Source organism: Antrostomus carolinensis, unplaced genomic scaffold, assembly GCF_000700745.2.
Source record: "Antrostomus carolinensis isolate BGI_N321 unplaced genomic scaffold, ASM70074v2 scaffold14314, whole genome shotgun sequence".
NCBI lineage: Eukaryota > Metazoa > Chordata > Aves > Caprimulgiformes > Caprimulgidae > Antrostomus > Antrostomus carolinensis.
In genome coordinates, this window is record NW_010310211.1 from 26,894 (window position 1) to 47,317 (window position 20,424).

At 39.3% G+C, this 20,424-nt stretch overlaps 1 protein-coding gene across 1 annotated transcript; it reads right to left on the reverse strand.

Moving 5' to 3' along the window:
- Positions 1–2,498: 2,498 nt before the first annotated feature.
- SMPD4 (sphingomyelin phosphodiesterase 4) lies at positions 2,499–20,229 on the reverse strand (the record flags this gene model as incomplete). Its single annotated transcript, XM_010166346.1, has 18 exons — positions 2,499–3,030; positions 3,501–3,629; positions 3,794–3,925; positions 4,685–4,918; positions 5,493–5,698; positions 6,400–6,563; positions 6,848–6,948; positions 7,970–8,060; positions 8,521–8,666; positions 11,167–11,256; positions 14,730–14,801; positions 15,458–15,590; positions 16,922–17,073; positions 17,645–17,697; positions 18,301–18,409; positions 19,286–19,361; positions 19,511–19,653; positions 20,140–20,229. Coding segments are annotated over 18 exons (2,448 nt in total), but the record flags the coding sequence as incomplete, so codon positions are not given.
- Between the last annotated feature and the right edge of the window lie 195 nt (positions 20,230–20,424).

Below are 20,424 nucleotides of genomic sequence, written 5' to 3' on the forward strand. Positions count from 1 at the left end.
ATTAACGTGCACACTGACTTCCTCTATAAACTCACTAAATGGGTATGTTAAGGTGAGGGGGGAAAAACCCAAGTGTAAAGCCCTAATAACACAAATCAATCCAGCAGCCTTGTAGCTACATTTACTAAGAGTCTCTCTGAGGTGTCTGGTTTCCTTTGGGAGTTGATGCAGTTCAGTGAAAATGCTTCTATGCTACATCATTTTCTTTGAAAAGAAAAGGAAAAAACCAACATAGCTCAGGAGTAGAACTGACATCTAATATTTTGTGCCTTGAGCAATGATGGGCACTCAAGTCAGTCATCAGCTGCCTTATTGTTGGGCAATTCTAATGAAAACATTTGCCATGAATAACTCTGATTTCATGCATAGTGCGATTGTTTTATTTTCCTCATATGTTACAAGTTACTTATTCTTAATTTCCTGGTGCAAAAGAATTTCAGATTTTAGATATTCCCATTATATCCTGCTCCATCTCCCTGTATTGTGCTGCAAACCTTAAAGAGTAGCTGGGCTCTCTTGCAGTAGTGTCAAGAAATTGCTATGACCTTCGTAAATCTGTGTGGTGTCATCAGTTTTAGGACGTTTTTAAATGTGGGTACTTAGTAAGCACTGAGGCAGCAGAATGCTATCAGTATTTTGTACGTGAACTAATGCATTATTTGTTTGTTTCTATTGTAATAAATTTATTATTATTCCTGTGTTGGATGCTGACATTATGCTGCTCTTCCCACGTTGATCCTTAGAAATCAGTTCTGTTGTGTCCATTGGATGATGGTTACTTTGTTCTGTGGTAAGTGAAAACTCGTACATTTTGAAGGTTAGGGGAGGAAATCATAAATGGCTTTTCATACCACACAACACTATCTTTACTGTCCTTATAGTGAAGTGGAAGGCCTGGTCAAGAGATTAGTAATGGTATCTGCAAATGAAAGATGTAGGTTTTTAACCAGTACTGTTATATGGCTGACCCTTTCCTTAGGGCAAAAGAACCAGTGGCACCAATATGGTTTGTGATACATAATTAAGTCATAACCCAAGAAATAAGGAAACGGGTAAGGCTTTTAAAGATATTGCCAGGGTCTGAGATGTTTATAGCATTTATTTCTATTTTTATTTATATAACAATTTGGTTAAAATGTATCTGGAAATACATGCAAAACATGCATCTCCCCCAGCTTTACAATAACTTCCCTAGTGCACTTTTCAGAGCTGTCACCTTTTAGTTTTCCTTCAAACAAGGTGTAATGAGATGTTGGACTAGGAGGGTGGGGTAGGCATCCTGACATACGGCAGCTTCTCAGATGGGAAAGAAAGAATGAAAACACGAAGTGGGTCATGGATCCACAACATGCCCAATTAATAGCTGTGTATCAATACAGCAGTCTTCCTTTTCTGTTGATGGGCCAACTGTCATAAGCTGCTTACAGACCTTGCTAAAACAGGAAATACAAGCTTATTCCCAAATAAAGATGCACCAAAGTGGGAATAAGTTAGTTTTAATGTTTGGATACTTTACCAGCTGTTGGGGCATTAAAAGTTAATTCAGAAAATGCCTCTGTTATGAAAAATTCAGGGTTTCATGTCTTTCAGAAATGCACAAATCTCTTACAAAATCAGAAATATATAAGTGTGATCCTTTCCTTTCTTGAACAAATGTAATACAAAATTAATTCATAATCAGCTTTTACTTGAAACAAGGTGACAATAGCAATTGAAGAATCTGTGCTGGACAGCAATGGAGCTGAGCTGTGTGGTGTTTAACTGGTCCAGAGTCAGATGCTGCCGTGAATGCGTTAAATGCACGTGTGGGTGCTCTTGTATTAGTTTAGTAAATGGTTTCTCTCCTGTCTCACTGCTGTGCACAGTCCTTAATGCTTTACAGGAGTATCACTGCTGCAGCACAGCTGCTTGAGATGGGAACGACTGGATTCCTTAAGCATTGATGGAAAAAAAAAGGATTTCTTACCTTTTTCGTGTCAGGGGGAGGACAGTGTATTTGTTGAACTCCAAGAGAGGAATGCTCCTATCTGCTGGCCAAAACTGCCAGGTTAGAGTTCTAGTAAGGTTGTAGAAGTAACTTCTGGTTTTACAAGCAAGTGTTAATACCCCATTGAGGACAGTGGTTCCAGAAGAGGTGCAAACACAGGAGGCATAAATGTGCAGGGGTTGGGGAGGCCTCACACAGGGAAGAGGAGGTTTAAGCCCAACACTGGGCTATTAGATGCCACTCTTGCTGCCCAGGCAAACACACTGTTTTTTCTTCTCAGTGTAACTTCCTATACACTGCACTCCTGTTTCTGTTGCCTTTGTAACTGCTCTGCCTGTAAGTGTAATGTGTAAGTCCTATAGCTAATTCTTGCTTTAGAACAGTGTAAGAGGCTTCAATGCAGTTATTGCTAAATCAAAAATGTTTCCACATACAGCATGGTTCATTTCAGTATTATAAATGCTGATGGCTCATTCTTCCCCCTCAAAAAAAAAAGTCATTCACTAGATTCCATAGGAACACTTTTATAAAAATAAAATTTACATCAATTATCTCCACTCCACAGTACCACATAATTGTTTATAAAACTCAGTTAACTTTAGTATTAAAAAATACTTTAGAAAGATCTGATATGATAATTCAAACATTTTAGTCATTGAATCTGAGGCTCATCCTTAAAACATTTATTTTTACAAGTGTAAGCTGAGAGAAGGAAATCAGTGTCCATGTGGTTTCCATCCTTCAGAGAAAAAAGTCATTATTACGGCATAAAGAAAATACCCAATCAGGATAATGAATGTGCAGCCCACTGGCCCAATGTAAAACCAGGATGCAATGAAGTAGATCATCAGCAAAGAAACAAGAGTCCTGTAGCTAGCCAGAAACCTCAGACTGATTCTTGGTCCCCAGTTGTGGCCTGTCCTGTCCTTCACCACAGGACTATACCTGATTTTCTGTATGAGGTGGGGGTTGGTAAGATGATAGCGACAAAGTCTGCCAACAAAGTCTTCCCTGGAGCAAAGCACATCCATCTGATCAGCAAACTGAGGTAAGAAAAGTTTAAACATTAGTATTCTACTGCAATTACTGTCATAAAGTGTAACTTATTTTACAATTTCCTCAATTTATAGGATGAAGATTATAGGAAATGGAAGGGGAAAAAAAATCAAAGTGCACTTTTAAACAGTAGAACTGGTTTAGTACAGACTTGCCTTTTATCTGTCATACCTATAGGAAGAAAAGGATTTGCTTTCCTGTTTTAGAAACATTAATTCTGTACGATATTCCCTTTATCAAGCACAAAAAATACATTTAAAATGTTATTTATTAATGTTTTGTGTAGGAAAAGCAGAACTACAGGTAGAGAAGCAGGCCTGATACTATTAAGAAATATGCATCTGGACCGCAATAGAGGAGACAGAGCAAGAACAAAGCAAGTGCCATATATGTGCAAGTGCAGTGAAGAACAGGAATTTGCAATGGAAAATATAAAAGGAGGTAGTGCTGTACTTACCCTTTCGTTAAGCGCTGAGGATAAACGAAATAGGAGGCGGACAAGAGTGGCGTTTTCGTAGCTTCGGATGGGCTGAAGCTCAGTATCTCCTTGATACTGCACCTCAAATCTACGTAGGCCGTTTATCATCTAGAAACAGGAAAATAAACCCCTTATCTTGTAGCTCCCATCTGAAAAGCTTTTATACAGGCACCTCTCAGCCCCACATAAATGGCATTTCTGTTGATGCAGAAGGACAACTTGTTTTCTCAAGAACAATCTAGGGTAGCTATATGGAATCATTCTTCTCTCACCTGGTACCTGCCAAGGGGTGTAAGAATGAGGCCGTCCTCACTTTCAATGCAGTCTGGAAGCTGTTTTTTTCCATTCTCATCTTGAGCTGTCCCACACTTCATCATCATCTGGGTCAGCTGGGCTTCATTCAGCTATTCAAGAATAACACAGCTCTAAAGCACGTATTTATCTACCCCGTTTTTACTTAATTTTTTTCTCCTTTCACAAACTCCTTAGCAGTGGAAACCTTTGACAGCCAGCCCAGATACCAAGAACTGCCTAATAGCACCTGAGTTAGACATTAAAAGGAGATAAAAGTCTCCATATTTCTTGCCTGCATTTGTCAAATCTGAGAGGTGTTCTGTTTTGTAGGTGCCTTACTCCTTGAGAGCTGTCAAATAGCTGTCTTCTCCTAGGTCAATTCTGTGTAAGGGAGTGTGGCTGACAGAGGAAATCTGTTTTTTTAAGTTCATTAAGTTTAACCAAAGAAACAGCCTACTTATAGTTCATCCATCCATCTACAGCTGCAGTTATATGTTGTATTTTTATAGCTCTTTACATTTAAAAGATACTGGACTGTTTTTAAAATTTAAGCCATGTCTTGCCTGTCTGTAAACATAAGAACGGGTACAACTAAAAAGACACGCTTGGTATAAACTATAATCCAAAAGAGTGGTCAGTTGAAACAAAGTGGGCTTAATATTTCAAAATTAAGAGCATCTAGTTCTATCTATATTGAAAGTTGTTTTGAAGTGGTCAGGTAAAGTCAAAACATTTATGACAGAATTTTCTCATAGGGTCTCTGGATGCTTTGTGACCCCACAAAGTACAAGAGTGACAGAGGTATGTTTGAGGAATCCTGACTTGTTCACATGCCACATAGGGAAAGTTTTTAGAAAGATGTTCCGTACCTTAAAGATCTGGCACAAGTATTCCAGTGCCTTCTCTAAATATTCATCTGTTTTTTTGATGCTGTCTTGCCCAATTTCATCAAGGTCATTGCCTGTGTAGGAGCCATTCACCTCAGATGGTGTAAATCTAAACCATGAAAAGAAGGACTGGCTAGCCATTGTCTCTGCAGAATGGTCTGATATGGATTTTGCTGTCTGCTGTGCCTGACAAATTAACTGAGCCAGTTTTAAGACCTAAAACAAAAACAAATTAATTGTGTAGGACAAACATAAAGGACTGATAAGCATCAATACATGGATAAAACTGTGCCTTGATACTGGGCAGTGAGAGTAAACCCAGCAAATTTATTCTCTTAGCTTATATGGACTTGTGCCAAGTCTGTTAGTTGCATTTCCAGTAGGGCAAAGGTAGTTCTTTGCTGTTTAAGCATTTAAGAAACTTGAGTGCTTCTTAGGTTTTTCATCTGCCTTTCTTTTTCCTCCTGCTATTTTTATCTGCCTGGGTAATAGGTACTAATCAATACAATGAATCAGAAATTTACAGTAAGCATGTTTGAAAGGAAATACTCGCAATATGGTACTCCAGGGCAGCAAGCTGTTACATTAACTTCTTATTTAGCAAACAGCAAGCAGATTTTTACAGCTGTGCTGTATTGAGACCCCTCAGGTTCCAGAAGTCACCATCAGTAAACTTAAAAATACAGTAGTGCAGGGTGTAAAGTTTTCCTCTCTTATCTTCTCATAATATGGATGCTCAGCATTGAGAAAAAATCAAAGTAGAAAGACAAATGACAAACTTGTTGCTTACCAAGTTTCTGACTTCTGTGCCAAACATCTGTTTATACTGGAAGTCCTGTCCTTCCAGGCTGTAAACATGACTCTTCACCTTAAATGAAGCATCTGTAATAGTTGGAGGCCATGATGATAAGAAGCTCCCACCAAGTGTGGGGGTCATAAAAAGTCGGTGTTGACGATGAGGAATAACAAGTTCTGGCTCCAGGAATAACTGTTCTCCTAGAAGTTGAGAAAAGTAGTGAAGATGGTTATATAACACCCCTGTTTTCACCAGGGGAAGTCCAGCTACAAAGCACCTTAATTCTACTGGGCAATTTGATTTTAGGTAGGCAGGTAGTTCTAGGGGGAAAGAGGCCTTAACAATTAATCCTCTCCACCCACAGCAGAAAGTGTCACAGTACATTTAAATGCAGACCATACAGACAGCATTTTAAGCCTGTAACTTTTTTTCAAAAGCAGTAGGGAATCATGATACTTAAGACATTGATACTTGTCAAATCTTGCCTCTCCCAAATTTACTGTATCCTAATTATCCTGAAGCACATACATGACTAGCTGACTAGCTATTTTGCTAAGCATAGATACCTTTAGAGATATATGAAGTTTTAATCCTGAGGTAAATAATCAAGTAAAACCAGTGTAAGAAAAACTGATGTTATGTAGATGATACCTGATGTTGTGTTCTTTAGTCTTTAAAGAAAAATTGTGGAATGAAATCTAAATGGTGGTGGTTAGAAAAGAACTATAGACATTAAACTATTATGACAAATATTAGTGAAGATACAGAGACTTTTGAGTGACAAAATAGCATGCAAAATGAGAGAGTAAGTCTATTCACCTCAGTGCTTCTGAGGTAAGATGCAGCCATTGTGAAGGAAGATTGAGACAGGACAGCGTAAGATGTCAAGATATCCATTTACCTTTCAGGATCATTTCAGCTAGATTGGGCTGAGCAAAGACCTTGGCTACTCGGAACACCATGAGAGCATTTTTTGGACTGACCAAGTCTGTTCGAAGAGCTCTGTTCAGAAATCCTACAAACAGCTTAGTATACATGAGTAGGTTTTCTTGAATGAAGGCAGCCCTGTCAAAGTGAGTACAGCATTTGTGAGTACAGCTATTTCAATAATTGTTATTTTGTCTTCTGCCAAATGAGTAATTAAGCAAAGGTTTTATAATGTCTCTAGAAAGATGGTCTCTTTGTACTGAGACAAAAGAACACTCCTCTCCAAAAAAAGCTTGTGTTGTAACAAATCATCTCTGATCTTGTACTGGAAGCTAATTCAGGTTGGTGGATGCTTCCTGAAATTCTGCTGTTTTACTCACGATCTGCATAAACTTGAGGCTCACGGCTGCTTTCCTCCTTACCATTTCTCCGACACGCTGCGAGGCAAGGGCTCTGCACTTTGTGGTGGCTTTTCTGGAGCATACCTCCAAGGCTGTAAGTAACTTAACCACATCTCAAGAACCTAAGCAAAATCACAAATAAAAACACATGAGTATCAATACTTTTTGAAAAGGAAGACAGAAAGGGTTTTTTGTTAGTTTCTTTTAAACCTTGTGAATATTATCTTAATGACACTTAAAAGTTTTTAGCTATAAAGCTCTCTCTACTAATCTGAGTATCTTTGAAAAAGAATTGAAAAAACTTAAGTGCATGTTTGTTAGGACCAATCTGGATTTTCTGTAATACCCAAATGAGATGGCACTCAAACAGCTACTACAAAAAAAAAGAAAACTTAGTTGGTGGCTGTATTTAAAGTGCATTTAACAGCTCTGATAGTATTCACTGAATCCCTATTGAAGTAAGTAAACAAGATGCTACATTAATATCATCTTAATGTCTTCTGCATAGACATACCCATCACCCCGAGGAAACACAGTGGAGTCCTGATTGCACTGAAGCCAACAGGTTTGCCATGGCCTCTGTAAACATTTCTTCTGACATCCTGCCTTACCTGTGAACCTCAAACACTGCGATACAGGTCTAGTGAACACTATTCACTATAGGTCTAGGGAACAAGATCTAGCCCTGTTATAGTCTGCATTTTTTAACTCCTACATGAATTACCAAGAGTCAGTCTGATATATTTCTTTTCCTGCTTGCAGGAGGTAATATTTGTAGTATCTTGCTATCAAAAATTAGTATCATATTACTTTTATTGATGTTAGATATCTAAGATATTAAGAAATTAGGACCTATAAGAATGTATCTGTTTTAAGAGTAACACCTACTTCTTTTCAGTCAACAGCTGTTTTCAGTGTCAGGAAAATCAGCCAACAATCTGTAGTAATTCTCACCAAGATGTATTCAACTCCCTTCTTATGGCTAATGGGCACTATTTCTCTGACAGTAAATGTACATGTTATATAAAGAATTTCACTGCTCTAGAAAAAAAAGATTTAAAGACCAAGAAATAGCTGCTAAACAGCAAAAACTAATTACTGGTTCTGTTGAGTACAGGCTTAGAAAGAGAAGCAGGTACGTACTGCTCTGAAAGAGGCATCCAGAGGCCAGTGGCCAAAACAGTGTTGCAGAAAGATATAAAGTTTCTCCTGGACAAACCGAGGAATTACAACCCTGCAAACAGATTCAAAGACAGTCACATGTATAAACCAGCAGCAAACTTCTAAAACAAAAACACCCAACTAACCAACAGTGCAAAACACTTCCACAAATGCAAATACAGAAAGGACTGACCCAAACTTGTTTTTTCTTAACTGAAGCTACTTCTGGCCATTGAATTTCAACTCAAATACATAAATATAAAACTCTCCACTAACCTCAGCCAGAACCCTCTAGCAGCATTTTCTTTTTTCTGACTTGTGCCAAGACACAGACTAGTGTAATAGCAAGCCATCCCCCCTCCTGAAGCTGCCCCCACATCTAGTGGATGTGGAAACAATCCATTAGCTCTCATGTACTTTTAATAATGTACTTCTGTATTTACCCATTAAAACAACCTAATTCAATCTCTCAGTGAAAGCAGAGCTCTTCAGGGATAAGCTCTATGTTTCAGACAGGCTGCTCATGTACCTACCTTTTAAACTCCTCTAGAGGGCTGGCTGTGTGGGAGTGGGCTGAAGGGGAGAGAGGTTCTGGTTTCAGGCTATTGCTGAAAGCATGCAGATGTTTCACAAGCAGTCTTACCACTAGCACATGTTCTTCAGTGGGCTTAAATGATTCCTAGATTCAAAGTAAAAGACAGGAAGGTAATGAGTATCATATGCTAAATATCCTGGAGATAATTCATGAAAATTATATTCTCAAATCAGAAATTGAAATACAAGAAATGCTCTCTTCCTTCTAGGTTCTTCAGTGGGCTTAAATGATTTTAGACAGACTTGCTCCCCAGGACAAGCTGCAGCAATCTTCTGCCATCAATTCACTAAGAAACAATAGCATTTTTGATAATGTGATTGTTAAAAAAAAAAAAAAAGAGTACCTACAGTACTGTAATATGCTGAATTTCAGGCTAGCAGTAAAGAACAGAGTAACTTGTAGATTTCGACTTACCCCTTTCTCAGAAAAGAATATTCACCCTTTCATTATGGTTATAAGTTCACTGCTGTGGACAGCACAACAGATCCTTTGTTTATGCTCTTGGCTGGCTTTACTGAGTTCTCCTTCCTATGCGGGTACTCATCTGCCTTATAAGAAAGAATAATTCTAGAAAGAGTTGTGGTAAGAATAAGAACTGCTTGAAGTCCTGTGTGATCCTGTTGCTTCTAACCATCGTTATGGGGAGAAGTAGCCTGGGTGGGAGTAACACAAGGAGTGATGGTGAGACACAGTGATGTGACTAATAAATGAGTGACTGTATGATGCAGCAGGGAGTGAACGAGGTAAAAAGAGTTCTCCTGGGCGCCCCGCACCAGAGCTGGTCTGCTGCAGAATCTGGGGACAAAGCACTAACTCCTTTGCTACTGTAATCTTGTTTAGGAGTAGTGAACTAATCTCAATCCACTACTGAAAGCAGATTTCAAGATACCATTTGTATTTTAAGTTTTACAGCTCTCATGTTTCTCTAAAGTTGAGAAGAATGTACATGAAATAAAAGTTACACCTGCAAGTATAATGAAAGATGCTGGAAGAGTGTATTAGACAATACCTGCAAGATGTTTCCAAGATGCCAAATGCAGCCATGCTGAGGTAAGACACTGAATATGACTCTGGGAGACTGGCAGGCATTTTTATACAAAAAGCTTCCACTTCTTAAATCCATTCAACAGTATTCCCAGTGCTGGAGGCAGGGAAGGGGCAAGGGGAGTCTGTGTGTGTCTTTGTGTGTCCTTTCTCTGCAATGCCTGGGGCAAAGCAGATGTGTATTTACAATCTCTTAAGATTTTTAATACACTGTAAAGTTCTCTTCAGGAAAAGATTCAAGGTGTAATGATAGACACAGTCATGTAGTACAGCCAGATCTGTTCTAAGAGAGAGGATAACCTGTTATCAGTTCTAATGAAGGCTGGCCTTGTGTTCTTTGACAGCACCTGGTAATTCAGCATGTTTTCTACAGTCCTAGGGAGAGTTTAGTTAAGAGGGTAGACCTCTGAGAAGTTACTTGGCCCTAGGAGATGAGGATCTCCAAAAGCAATTAGAGGCTGAGTACTCTGCTATAGGCCTTGAATAAGTGTAATTGCAAAAAAAATCCTAGGCTCCCTTGAAGGTACCTTTTGAACTTACAAACCCACCAGCACCACTATCTCAATACATCGTTTCAGGTGATGCTAGTGGTTTTTCTACTTAGCAATTCTTATCTTAGCCTGGATCAGCACCATTATGAACATTACTGGTTTAAAAAGTATTTTTCCTCACAAGTGGTTAAACCTTACAGGATGGATGTAAGCCATTCTTTTCTTAACACAGTAATTAGATAAAAATTATAGTAAGAAGGATTTAGACAAGTAGTAGTTCCTGTTTTCCTTTCTAAGCAGTACCTCGTGGTATCATAGGACTTCATAAAAAACGCAAAGGATTAAACAGCAGGAAAATTCCATGTAGTGCTAAAGAGCTTAGCAAGAGCCTTACAGTAAATACGCTTAGCCCTCCCCTTTCTCAAAATGAAGACCCAATGAATTAAGGGCAGAAGTAGGGAAAAAAAAGCAATCTGTTCCAACAGGAATGGTTTTGCATGCACATTTCCTGAACAATCTGCAAATGTACCACTCTGTGCTTTTGCAAAACTGGACACTTCAGTTCAAATTGACATTACAATTTAGTACTATGCAATGACATTTCACTGGCTAAAAAACCCCTAGATATCACCTACCTTAATTTTAGGTGACAGCAATGCAAATTTTGATCTTCTCTTCCTTGCAAGGTTTGCTTAAAAGACTAGTGTGTGAGGGGCAGAAACCTGCCATTGGTGAAGCCAGTTTTGGTGTCAAAAAATGCCAGCATAGCTGATAAGCCTCTTTCTACAATGCATGTCTAAAAATGGGAGTTCCTACTTAGTCCTCATAATATGCTAGATTTTAACTATTTTCTCCATGACCTTTGCTAATACCTCTCGGTATCTGTTTTCACTGAAAATTTAGTAAATCTCAATGTAGTGTTCTCAATCAAGTTGTAAAACCACACCTTAGCAGAAAAAGCTGCTGTACAGCTAGCACCAGTACACTTTGCAGATTATATGATGGAACAAGATTTTTAAAAAGGAAACAAAATGAAAAGATGATAATACTTGGTATGCGTGGAGGGCCTGGTAGCTGGATTGGGCAGGACTACTGTGGTGTTTACTGGAGATACTGAGTCGGTAGTGGAGAACCTCCAGCTGAGACAACAGAAACAAAAAGGAAGGGGGGGGGGAGGGGAGGAGGGAAAAAAGGAGAGAAGAGAGCAAGAGAAAAAAAAAAGTGAGAATGAGCCCAGGGAAGAAGGGTGGGGAGAAAAAAATGAGCATCACAAATACAGTCAGGGACAACATATCACAATAACTGCAGCCACAGTATCCTCTTCTTTCTGGTGTTCAGTAGATTGATTCCATGGTATCTCATACCCTTTATCAAGCTGGAAATACAACTAGGAGCAGGTGTCTGTGGCTGTTCTCTTTGCTGCCCTCAGAGCAAGTACTGGTAGGGGATATGGAGATTTTTGCCAAATAAACTCCCCATTTCAGAAGTTAACTGAACTGCAGTGACAAGGACTTACACACTGTTACAATGTTTTATTAAATAGTGGAGTAAAAGCATTCAATATTCTGCAATCTTTTTAATACTATTTTGAAAACTTTGTAATTTCTTCCTGCACTGCTGGAGAAGCAGGGTTTGTATACTGGGAAGAAACTCAAATTGATACTATCTTCTTCCCAAGGAACAGGAAGAAAAAAAATATTGGCATTTATAGTCACTGTAAGCCTGTCCAGTAAGTTTCCAGTTCAGATAAATCTTCTATCTTTTCTTTCTACTTAAAGGCCATTTAGGAAGGCTGCAGGTGTTGTGGTTTTCCTCAAAAGAGGAAATTACTTTTACTATTAGAGAAACATCACGTGTATAAAAAGGCAAGAGACATACCTAACATACAGCGTTATATGCTAATGCAAAAGGCATCTTGCCTTAACACTGAAATCTCTGCAAGCCTCAGCCAGATCCCTTCTTGGATGAATCAGGTAAAGAGCATTTTTTGACAATGTGATGGTGAAGAGGACACTGTGATGGTGAAGAGGATACTGTAGCGACGGTGACAGACATGTATGAAATTAATGAAAAAACATAAAACAAAATGTACACTACACAGATCCCAATGACCACTGTCAGGCATCTAAACTAACTCTCCAGATCACACCTCTGCTGTCTTTGAACAGCCCCTGTCTCATTTCCTCTACTGCCACATTAGTATCTTTTGGTTTTGCACTTTGAGAGCGGTAGGATTGTTACTGCAAGCTCCCCAAACACATCCTCTGCTTCATAATCAAATTCCCTGCCACAGGGATGAGCAAGAGCCTGTAGTCTAATGGGTGTTCCACATGCAGTGCTGGGGTCTGTGGCACCTGGCATTGGAAGGTCAGGAAGCATTACATAAAGTTTTATCAATCAACTTATTTTTAAGGGTACATTGTGATTACAGCAGAAGGGAGTAGGAAAAGAGATGCTGCACGCTTGGGCTCTGGATCATCCAAGAAAGAAAAAGTAAATAGACAATGTAAAAGAATAGGAAAATAGTTGAATTAATAGGGAAAACAGTGAAACTCAGCATAGCATGTGGTGTCAACCTCATGATCACACTAGACCCATAAAGAACTCAAAGCAGTAGAAAAGTACATCTTCTCAAAAGAAATTATTTACTATTAATTCCTATTCCATCACCTTCTATTTGTAAAGAGAAGTCTGTGATAACATTGACAAGGTTTAAGGAAAGTCTGTCATTCCTTGAGGCACTTCACAGGAAAGTTACGTATCTGGGATCTGGCTTGGCCCATCAAAGCAAAAAAGTCTGGCTGCCGGACAAAGAGCAAGTTCTGTGGAACCTCATCCCACCTTCCAATACAGGTATGTAGCCATTTCATGTCAGTGATGATCAAAGACATCTAGGTCCAGGGACGAATGATTAATAATTATCCCTCCTTCCAAACACACAGAAGGCTAAATGGAATTGGGTGAACCTGCATAATTATTGATAATTTTAAGAATAATGTTTAGGGTGATCGTGGGTTTCCAGTCAAGTCCTTTAACCCTTGTGTTAAAACAAAACTTGCATTTCTGCATATTCCACTTCCTCATTTGAGGAACTTTGCAGCAGACTATTCTCCTTCAGCCCACCCCGAGACCAGACTGCAAAGCTTCACTTAAGCACCACAGGCTTATGAACAGTCCTGTTCCCACTGACCTGGAACCTTTCCTCAGTCCTGCAGGAGGGATCCTGTGTCCATTTATGGATGTCACAGGGAATTCCAGTCCCCTATGCAGGTGTTCTAACCCCCCAAAAGTGAAGAATTCATTTTTTACATGCCCATGATTACTTCCTATCAAAGATGAAACTAAAATACCATCAGGCAATTACAGCCTCAAGATGTGGCTCAGCACACCCTGTGGAGGATCCTGAAGCGATGATTTCAGAGATCTTTAAGCTCTGCCTAGGCCCTATTCCAGCATAACATTGATAATCATTGTCTCTAACTGCTGCTCCCTAGTGTTAGAAGACAGCATCTGAAATACAGAGGGTGAACAGAGGAGAGAAGTTTAAAGCAATCATTATTTCTGCCCCAAGCACAGTGCTTGATGCACAGAGACCAGACAGACAGACAGACCACAGGTACTTCAAGCAAAGCTTTTCCACTACAGGTGCACAGCCATGCTGCTGGGAGTCCCAAGTGGAGACTTTGCAGCATTAGTGAGTTTGCATTTTGACCTCAACTTTTAAGAATAAAAAAACCAAAACCCATCACACTTCAGCTCTCCAATGTTTTTCCCTAACAAAATGTAAATATGTTTGTTATTTTATAGCCTGTGGAATGAAGGATCAGAATTTCTTAGTCAATCAACTCTCATATTGTTCTTTCACACAGGAGTAAATCCTGAGTAGCTTTTATAATTTTCTCTCCTTCTACAAAAGTTCCACTATGACTCAGAGGGAATTCAGAGGATTAACATTTTCTCCTTCGAATTCCCCTTACATTTATAATGCCTTTAATCTTAGCCTCCCCAACACATGCTTAATTTTTACATGCAGTAGTTTGTTACTGAACAGGCCACCACAAACTGCTTAAACCAGTGTATTATCTGAGCAAAAGCTTGTTGAGTATTCTGAACTCTAGTTGCAGAACTGCTTCTGACACCATTAAGGTGAGAAGCATATTTTGGAATTTGCTAAAAAATGGTTACGGATCTTAGAAATTACCAACTGGTATTTCAGTGACAGTTGCTATTGGTAATAAATTTTAGCTATTTTTAGCAGTCATGTTGTCCCAGTGGGATTTAACACTATGGTTTTATGGTGGTATCTTTCCCATAATGAGTAGTTTGATTATTGGTGTTCAGATTGTTGTGACCATCCCACAAACTTGTCTTTTACAAATAACAAAACAAAACCAACACAACTTCTGCAATGAAGGCAAATCTGGATTACACACTTACTCACAACATTCTTCATAACTGGATTAGCAATTTTGTCACACTTGTGTAGATGCTCTGATAAGTTCTTTCTTTCCTTTGGATCAATATACCCAAAAAATTCTCCACAGAATGGATTTACCCCGAGATAAGAGGTCAACCATCAGATGACGCTCATGAACAAAACACAAGCTATTACCTTGACATGAGGGGACTGCATTTTCTGATACATTTCCAGTGAATAATGATGAAGCCACATTTCAACAAAGATCTGCAAAACAAATATTTTCTCAGCTAGGGCAAGAGAAATTATCCAGGACTTGTCAGTCACAAGCTAGGTATGAGGGAAGACCATAGTATGTAATTTGAAAATTAAGCTGTACTTTGTAAATAGACAAAGCACCTATTCAGAGATGTTTCAGGTTATCATCGTGTCAGTGCCAATGACTGAGTTGGCACAGTGCTAGCACCTGCTAAGCACCAATAATTCAGTTCAGCAACAGGGTAGAAACTTGTTTCAGAACAACTGTTAAGTTCAGATTCTCCTATCCCTTCCTTTGATGGGAACTTTGATGATGAACCAACTTCTCTGTGCTCCACCTTTGCTTACAGCATAGAATTGATGCAAGAGTTAAAAAAAAAAAAAGAAAATTAGGTTTAGAAACATTTCTGGAAAAAATCATTCAAATGCTTGAGAACAGTTGTTAGATATGCAGTCTAAAAAAAGATATTAAGTACCTTTTTAAATTACAACTTAACAGTTTCACAGTGGTTCTTTGTTTCAGTAACAGAAAACAACAGCTGCACTGCTGAATTCCTAAAACATGCTAAAGCACAATGGCATAACTCTCTCTGGTTTAAAAAGAAGAGATTCCTCAGTTATCAGGAAGAAATGTGTTTTTTTTACCTTCCCTAAATCCAAGTTACCTGGAGCAGTGTTTCTGATCTCCAGATCTCCTGGGAGGCTGGGTCAGCGTTCACAGAAGGCTGATGGGCAATGTGCCGTTTCAGCAAGCTGGTGTGATGCATCCCATAGGAAGTGAAAGGCACTGGTGGAGACCTTATAAAGACACATGAATAGAAATACTGAGGCCAGTAAGTCTCAGTACAGGGAAATATATAATTGCTTTTAATCACTGGTTTATAAACTAGGAAACAGTCTCTGAGAAATAAAACTACACAGCTGATGACATACCTTAAACTTACGCAAGATGTTATAATTACTAGTCACTTTGGCTATAAACAAACACTGCATCACTATTCATACTGCCCTGAACCAGCTTTACACAGACCTGATGTTATGTTCAGTACTGCATGGTTTTATACTTTCTCCTTTTCAGTTCATTTTTTTTCACTCTTCCTTCCATATTCATAATTCATCTGATCTGTATTTTCCTAGGTATATGCTAAGGCTCAACAGACCATGGAAACTGCTGTTTGAAATGTATTTAAAATGCAGCTTTAGGAAATATAATGGCTATTTATTTTTAAGTTTGTATAAAATTGCTAATATTGACAACATTTTATAAATTCCAGTAGCAAAACCAATTTTGAAGATGTGGACTTTCACACACTTAGCCATGACAAAGAACAAAACTCTGCTTGTATCGGAGAATTTCCACTTCAAATCTGTGAGTTTGTTTTTATGCCATGATCACACAGATATAGAGAAATTCAGTGTGGTCAAAAAATCTTTTATCCTCTTCCTTCCAGTTGTGGCTAAATAATTTGATCTATTACTATGCAAAAAGCCACCTGAAATACAGTCAGTCATTATTGATTATGAGGATGTGTCTTGGCTTTTTATATCAGGAAGTTACAAACTAAGAAACCTATGAGCGCTGTCAGTCTGCAACAAAGCCACAGACGTGGTCCTGACACAGCAGTATCAAAGAACTGCAAGATAATGAGAGCATCAAACAATTAAGGATGGCAAGCTCGGAACCAAAACAGAATTACCAACTGCCAAGTTGCCTGGCTTTGTAGCAACATTAATGAAAGATCAGTCTCCTTGTGACAGTGTGTATCACCGGTGCCATCTTTACCACATGCCATATGTATCTGAAGATTGTAAAAACTACTGTCAAGTACAGTCAGATCTGTCCTACTCCAGTTGCAGGGCACAAAACACAACTGGAGTTGCTGAACTGATGAATTTTTGTTGCTTGTACGTTCCTTTTTCGTTCTGATAATAGCTGCCTTCAAGGCTTTCAAATGAAACATTTATGGAAAAATGAAGTGAACATAAATCTATTCAATTTTTGTAATTATATAAGTACATGCAGATCATAAAGAGCAGAGGCATTTTCTGCTTGCTGGAGATTTCATTCCAACAAGCCATATTTTGTAAGCACTGTTCCCACAATTTGCCTCTGGCACTGTAGTCATTACCTGGGAGCTGGGGAAGGGATGGCTCCCCCAGGATTTGAAGAAGGTGGAGGAAGGACACTTCCTTCTGTGGGTAGGAAACACTTCAGGTACGTGTCCACCAAGATGAAATAAGCACTGTTGGAAGGGCTGACATGATGGGTGACAGGTGTGTCCTGAAACAGACACACAGGATATACCTGGAGTTACCTACTGTTCCTTTAAGCCACTGCTAGGGAGTGTGGGCTACACAGCCAGACCCATTTAGTATAAATTAGCAGAAGCCCAGTGGTTATAAGGGGAGAACTGACAACAAAGATGCTTTGGAGCAGAGGTAAAGTAGCTAATTATAAGGGACCTGTTGCTGTGGTAGCGGATGTGAATAAGTATGAGAAGAGTGCAGTGTTGTACAGCATGGGTAGCAACAGGAAGAGGAACCAAATAACCAGACCCTATAGTACAAAGCTGTGGTTACAAATGGTTTTATTGGATAGAGGCTGTAGGAACTCATTTGGAATCCACTGCCTGCTCCATGTTGGCATGTTGTTTGACAGACTGCTTACTGGTACCTCTAAGGTGGGTATTTTGCTTATTATCCAGTCTTACATCAAATGAAGCAAAACAATAACAAATTCTAAACAGATAAAACTGCTGTTAATTTATCTGGACAGCATCTCAGCAGGCTCTTAAAGCATTGTGAAGAAAGGCTAATATTATTTTAAGGGGAAAATTGCAGAAGGTACTTACTTTCTGTGTAATCAAACTGATTGCAAAGTAAAACATGTAATATTCAAATGGATCTGGAAGAACAGAGTCAAGGATCAGATAATAAAAACCAGGTACAGCTGTTAGATACCTGGGGATGCTGGCTAGACATTATATTTTTATTTTGTCAATGCTAAATTAACTTGCTAGAACTTCACAGCAAATTCAGCTTTGCTTTCTTGCTTTCCAGTTGGTTCAAACACTGGTAATGGAGGTTTTCTCTATGTGGCAAGGTGTGTTTGCATTACTCTTCTTAGCACACTTGACTATCACAAACTGAAGCCAGTGCAGCAGCTACACTGCTTCCAACAAGTACACCAGCTGCAAAGTTAACATGCCCTTTTTCTGTCATATTACATAAACTATGAGTAGTTAGGAAAACAGAAATTGTGAAATACAGGCTCTACTAAAACCACTGGGAATTTTGTTCTTGACTTGAATAAGGCTAGAAATTCCCCCACAGGGATTTATAAGAGGATAAATTTATTTTTCATTGGAATCTAAACATTTCTTATCAGCCCAAACTCTTTAGTATGACTGTGACTTACCATAGAGGCATAATATACAACAGAAATGCTTGTAATCTCTCAGTTTTAGATATTTAAAAGGAATGAAATATCCAATTGTTAAAAGGATACTAAGAGCCAAATTCAAACCTAAACCACCAGATGAAGGAAACTGGACTTTGTTGTGGTATAAAGAGCATTCTGGTAGGACTCGCTCTTGTATTGAAGCCTTCACGGGGCCCTGAAAGACAGAGGAATGAAATATTAACCTGGCTACTCAGCACACTCCCAGATAGTGAAGTTCTGCTGCAATCCAGCATTCTGGGATGAGATCTGCTATCAGCTCAGTGGGATTCTACTGCACTGCAGTAGCTGCTTGTGCAAATGCATACTCTTTAGGTAACTGCCAACTTTCTCACTGAAAGGAAGTATTCAGTAAAAGAGGAAAAAATAAAAAAAAGCCTTCACCAGGACACTTCCAGATGGAGTGGGAGCAGCAGCAGACTGTTGGTTGCCTAAGACTGTTGGTTGCCTGATGGCTGATGGTTTTGTTAGGGTAATTGAGCTGTGGACCAGCAATTACTATATACTTAAATGATGCTTCCTTTTGTTAAAGACTGTAGAACTATCTGAATCAATTTCTAGGTAGCAGGTAGCTGGTAGCAATGGAAGATACAGAGTGAAACAACTCTGCAGATAAACATTTTGTTTGAAATGTCATACTTCATATCCAGGGTAACAGTTAGTCTTCAAGTACAGGGGCACAAAGCACAGCTAGGGAAGGCACTGCTCTGTGACAAGCCTGGAAAACTATTTTCAATCCTACAACTACTGTTAACCAAGATAAAACACATGACTCTCTAGGGACAGGATAAAAATCACAATGCAGCCTTCTCAGCTGAACAGCACAAATATCTAGCTGCTGAAAACCACCATCTCCTGCAAAGCTTATGGCTAGGAATTCTCCTTGTTTAAAGAAACAAGTATACTCTAAACCTGGAGTACTGAGGCTGTACCATGGCTGATATTGAACCCCATGTATAAAGTGCTTGCAAAGCTCCAATACCTGCAACAAAAACAACTACATTCTCTTCTTACAAATTTTTTAGTTACTCACTGGAAGATATGAGACTGGGAAATCATATCTGTACTCTTCTGCTTGGAGTTTGTAAACCAGCTTCATCATTGGACCACTGCAAACAAGCATCAGAAAGAAAATCCATGGTAAGCACCCTCTCCTGTCTCGCTTTGGTGAATCTAGGTTTGCACAATGGAACACAGCTGGATGTTGGTTATTTATCCACTGTACGTTTTTAAACTGTGCTGAAATGAATGAGTTTACCTGGGATCCAGGAAATCCAAAGCCACGGAATATTCAGTAGGATTTGTTCTTCCTTGCAAAGAGCGAAGATTCCAGCCCACAATGATGCCATCCAGGCTACCAAAAATGCTCTCCACCAGCCAGGGGAAGATGCCATGTAGTTCCTTTAGGGAACACAGACACAAATAGCTAATGTGTACAACTCCTCCTTGGAACAATCTCCGTTGCACAAAGATACTGGCTGCCAGCTCTTGATGACTGTTTCCAGATTATCACTGTCTAGGCAGAGCTTCCATTCAAAGAAAGGTAGTGTAATATGGCAATAATGGGAAATCTATCCTGATTTCTGATCCCACTGAGGTTACAAGGGTACTGATCATAATGGCATGCAATTACTTGTCACATTTTAAAAACTAGTTCTCCTTGTAAATTGAGGTTAAAAGATATAAATGAAGTGCAGTCAACTAAAACAACCTTTTAATGACTAGAAAAGGTTTTCAACTCTTGGGAAATACTGTATTCCCCACTGTGTCACCTGGGGTCCTCCAACTCTTGATAAGAGAAATAGTAAGAAAATAGGAATATGAAAAAAGCAGATTCCCCTGAAATAGGCCGGGCGGGGAGTTTCTGAAAGGGCAGCGACTGCTCACCTTGGCGGGAAACTCCTCGATGACCGTCTCTAGCTCGTGGCACCTCTGAGCAAAAGGTTTGTTCACGCAATCCGCCTTCAGAGTGGCCTGTCAGAAATCACAGGGGAAATCAGATCGCCGGGGGCACAAAGGATACTGTAATATTCATGGCTGTAATATTCATCACGGCCATGACGTTAGAACCGCCTCATTACGCCGCTCCGCCGGTGCAGGAGGATATCGCTAGGGTGGAGGGTGCCCTGGCCGCCCTTGGATCCTCCCATGCACCTAACAAAGCTGATGGTT